At 44.2% G+C, this 4,613-nt stretch overlaps 1 protein-coding gene across 1 annotated transcript; it reads left to right on the top strand.

Moving 5' to 3' along the window:
- On the top strand, positions 1-942 carry LOC116095756 (olfactory receptor 2A12-like). The gene has a single exon (XM_031377016.1). The coding sequence runs from the start codon at positions 142-144 to the stop codon at positions 940-942; it is 801 nt and encodes a 266-aa protein (XP_031232876.1). The 5' UTR covers positions 1-141.
- Positions 943-4,613: the final 3,671 nt, after the last annotated feature.

The following is a 4,613-nucleotide window of genomic DNA, read 5'->3' as shown; positions in this document are numbered from 1 at the left end:
ATAATTTCAGGGCAGAACCAAAGTTGGGTTTCTGAGTTCATCCTGATTGGCTTCTCCAGTGACCCCACGACCAACAGCATCCTCTTCATTGTCTTCCTTCTCATCTACCTGAGCTCAGTCCTGGGCAATGGGCTCATCATCATGCTGGTCTGTCTGGACACACAGCTGCACACTCCCATGTACTTCTTCCTCTGTACCCTCTCCCTGTTGGATATGAGCTATGTCACCACCACCATGCCCCAGATGTTGGTGCATCTTCTTGCTCACTCTCAGACCATCTCCTTTGACAGCTGCTGGCTACAGATGTTTGTATTTGGTGGCCTGGGTACTTCTGAGAGCATCCTCTTTGTTGTGATGGCTTATGACCGGTATGTGGCCATTTGCTATCCACTGCGCTATACTGTCATCCTCAACTGGAGCCTATGTATATGGTTGGCATCTGGAACCTGTATCTGTGGTTTCCTCTCTGCTTTGTTACATACATTCTTTACCATGAGATTGCCATATTGTGGGCCCAACAAGATCAACCATTACTTCTGTGAAGGTCCTTCAGTGCGTAGCCTGGCTTGCATGGATACCCACCTCATTGAGATGGTGGACTTAGTTTTGAGTGTTTTTGTGGTTCTTACTCCAATTTCCCTCATTGTGGCCTCCTACATTCATATTGCCAAGGCAATTCTCAAGATCAAGTCCACCCAGGGCCGCTGCAAGGCTTTCTCTACCTGTGCCTCCCACCTGACTGTGGTCACATTCTTCTATGCTCCAGCCACTTACATCTACATGAGGCCCAACTCCAGCTACTCCCCTGAGCGAGACAAGCAGATCTCACTCTTTTACAATGTCTTCACAGCCTTGCTCAACCCTGTGGTCTACAGTCTGAGGAACAAGGACATCAAGAGGGCATTTCTCAAGGTTATGGGACATGGTAGGGTGGACCCATGAACCAGCATCCCGGGAAGCAGTAGTTATAGTATTCACCATTGAAGAAAAGGACAGTGTCCTTTTTAAAAAAAAAAAAAAAAAAAGTTATTTATTATTATATGTAAGTACACTGTAGCTATCTTCAGACACACCAGAAGAGGGAGTCAGATCTCATTATGGATGGTTGTGAACCACCATGTACTTGCTGGGATTTGAACTCAGGACCCTCGGAAGAGCAGTCAGTTGTCTTACCTACTGAGCCATCTCTCCAGGCCCAAACAGTGTCTTTATTAACTAAAGCTGATTTGTGCAACTGAATCATTGTAGTACTTAGTAATTAGACAAAAGATCATGAAATAAAGATTGTTGTCTCAATGGACAGACTACATAAGGTAGAATTCCAAACACCTCAATGATCCTGCTGGATCATAACTGTCATGGTTCATCTACTGCTCCTGTTTGTAGTTGTTGAGTGTGAATGACCTCCTGGGTTCTCACTTGCATCCTGACCCTTATATCCATCCTGTCATCATATACCAGAAGGAAAGGAACAGTGGACCATCTCACAATGACTCAGCTTCTCAAGAGTGGCTAGATTCTCTTTCCACACATCTTTTTAGCCACAGCAAGTAGTATGGACCAGTCTGACAGAAGGAGGAGGGAAGTTTTTTGTCCACAGAGATGTAATTCAGGTTATTGGTGTTAGGGTACAGTGTGCGAAGGTGTCTCCCTGAATATCCAATTGTTAATTCTGTACCAGCAGAGAGCTAAATGCTGGCAGCATTGTGGTATTGTTATTTCTATGGTTCATCAGTGGTCTCATACTTTGTAAATATTCATTCTTCCTCATTGCTGAAGGCAACCTAGAACTGTATCTGATTGGCTGTAATAAATATCTTATGGCCAGTACCTATACAAGAAGAGGAGGACAATACTTCCCAGGAGAGAGAAGGGTATGCTGAGCTATGGAACAAGGATGCAACTGGATGGAGGGTACAGAGCAGAGCAGGGAATTATTGATAGCCACTTCTTTATTATAAAAGCCAGGATTATTTGGGTTAAGTTTAGAGTCATCAGGCCACTGTCAAGCAAAAGACCTAAGCTTTCAAATATTCAAAATCCTCTGTGTCATTATTTATATCACTGGGGGATCCAAGATAGTTCCAGTACAATTTGGCCATAGTCTGATATATATTGTTTTCTCTACCTAGAAGGAGCATGTGTGCTTGCTTCGGCAGCACATATACTAGAAGGCAGCATGTAACTTGGTGTAGTTCACAGAAAACAACAGCATGCTTACACAAAATGTTAACTGCAGATAGCATGGTACTAGAGACAGTCGAAGGCTCAGACACTAGGTGTAAGTGGCAGTGTGGAGAGCTTTTGGTGCCGCTTCTAGAAAGTTGGCAGGAATTGACATTGGGCCAGGACACAGAAGTAAGCTCAGGCAGGAATCTGATTTTGGGCTAGAACAAAGTAAGCTTCAGACAAGAATTTGACTTAGGGCTAGGAAAGGGAAGAGGGATAGACATCTTGGTCATCCTGATAAGTGAAACAGTGATCTGGGAACTTTGCTTATTGCCTTGTTTGTCCCTGGACTATTTGTGTTTATTGTCTTGCTTGTTCCTTAACCTAGAACTGGCCTTATTATTTGCATGTAATTAAAATGGTATAAAAGCAGAATGAGAAAAATAAACCTGCTTCAGCCTCAGAACAGGATGGGGTCATGCGACAGTGTTGTCTTATTGTCTTTTTCTTTTTAATCCTCGCTCCTTCCCTGGAGAAGCCATTGACTGACTTAGCTGGCATGGTTATAGCAGAGCAGGTGTTGTCATGACAAAATTAAGCTGATAGTGTGTGGAAAAGAACCAGTACAGAACCAATAAAAGACAAACTTCACATATAAGTTCAGTGTGGTCTATGGGTAACCATGGTGACCTCTCCTGTGAAATCATGCACTGCCGAAAGAGGAGGTGCTAGGTTCCCATCAGAACCTCCCAACATCTGCTCTAAGCTGCCGACAGCATCCAAGGGTGCATCTCACCTTTGGCTGCTGGCCACTTGTTCCCTTTCTTCCCTATAATGGTTGAGGGATCTGGACAGCCTGTCATCTTCAGAGTAGCTCTTCCCTGACCAATCAGCAAACTCCTCTCTGATTCAATGACTGAACTGATTCAATGTTCTTCCTAATGAGGCCTCAGCCTCTTCAGGTTTATTTGGTGGCTATTTATTATTGGGTAAAGTGTACTTTCCACTCATAGTTAACACTCAGTCCTATTGTTTACTTACATATTTGTCACATAGCCTAGGCTAGCCCAGGCCTTCCCACATTCCTAAAGACAACCTTGAGTTTTTGATCTCCCTGCCTCCACCTCTCCAGTGTTGGAATCATAGGATGGGGCACCTCAGCTTAGGGAATTTTTGCATCCTTGATGATGTCCTTTGATCATAAATTGTTTCAATTTGGTAAAACCCAATGCATGCACTTTTTTTTTTTTTTTTTTTTTTTTTTTTTTTTTGAGACAGATTCACTCTATGTAGCCCTGCCTGGCCTCAAACTCACAGAGATCCTTCAGGCTCCACAATCACATATTTCACCACTCCTACCAAAGTGGTTTTAATTAATTAATTTATTTATTATTATTTTATTTATTCACTTTACATCCTGGCCACTTGTGGGGGTCCAGCCAGCGGAGCCCACACAATCGTGGGTTGTCTCAGACTGGAGATTATTGAGGACCCGTGGAAATAAGCGGGTGGGAGAGACAAAGAGACAACACCAAGAAAACTTTATCAAGGTGTACTTTACTTTGGGTGCAGAGTGTTTTCATAGTAAGGCAAAAAAAAAAAAACAAAACCGAAACCAACAACAATCAAGCTTTTAACTTAAACATGAGACCAGAGGAAGGGACTTCAAAGGTGATTCCAACAGAGGTGAGCTGGTTGTCAGCAGTCTTTGATCTCAGGGGCTGCAGTCAGCATTTCGCACCACAGGTGTGCCGCTTCTGCCCCGGGTCCATGGCATTCTTTCACTTTCGAAACTGTCCGGGCTGAGGGGGGAGACCACAGTCACTGCCCTCCTCCCAATTACTCCCTTCCACAATCCTTTCCCCATCCCCCTCTCCTTTTCCTCTGAGCAGGTGGGTATCCCCAACCCTGGCACATCAAGTCTTTGGGAGGCTAGGCCAGTCTTCTCCCACTGAAGCCAGACAGGCAGCTCAGTAGAAGAACATATCCCACCTATAGGCAACAGCTTTTGGAATAGCTCTCCCACCCCCTGATCCAGTTGTTCAGGACCCACATGAAGACCAAGCTGCACATCTGCTACATATGTGTGGGGAGGCCTAGGTCCTGCTCATGTATATTCTTTGGTTGGAGGTTCAGTCACTAAGAACCCAAAGGGTCCAGGTTAATTGACTCTGTTGGTCTTCCTGTGGAGTTCCTCTACCCTTTGGGGCCCTCAATCCTTCCTCCAACTCTTCCATAAGAGTCCTCTAAGCTTCATCCACTGTTTGGCTGTGGATGTGTGCATCTGTGAGTCAGCTGCTGACTGGAGCCTCTCAAAGGACAGTCATCTAGCCAATTAGTTTTATCTTTTATTATTTTCAGTAGATCTAAAGAATTGTTTCTTGATCCAGTGTCATGCAATTTTATTCCTGTGTTTTGTTTTTAAAGTTTCTTTAGGTTGGCAA

The sequence above is a fragment of the Mastomys coucha genome, unplaced genomic scaffold (genome assembly GCF_008632895.1).
Source record: "Mastomys coucha isolate ucsf_1 unplaced genomic scaffold, UCSF_Mcou_1 pScaffold18, whole genome shotgun sequence".
Taxonomy (NCBI): domain Eukaryota; kingdom Metazoa; phylum Chordata; class Mammalia; order Rodentia; family Muridae; genus Mastomys; species Mastomys coucha.
The sequence above is the reverse complement of the archived record's forward strand: the minus strand, read 5'-3'. Positions and strand labels throughout refer to the sequence as shown.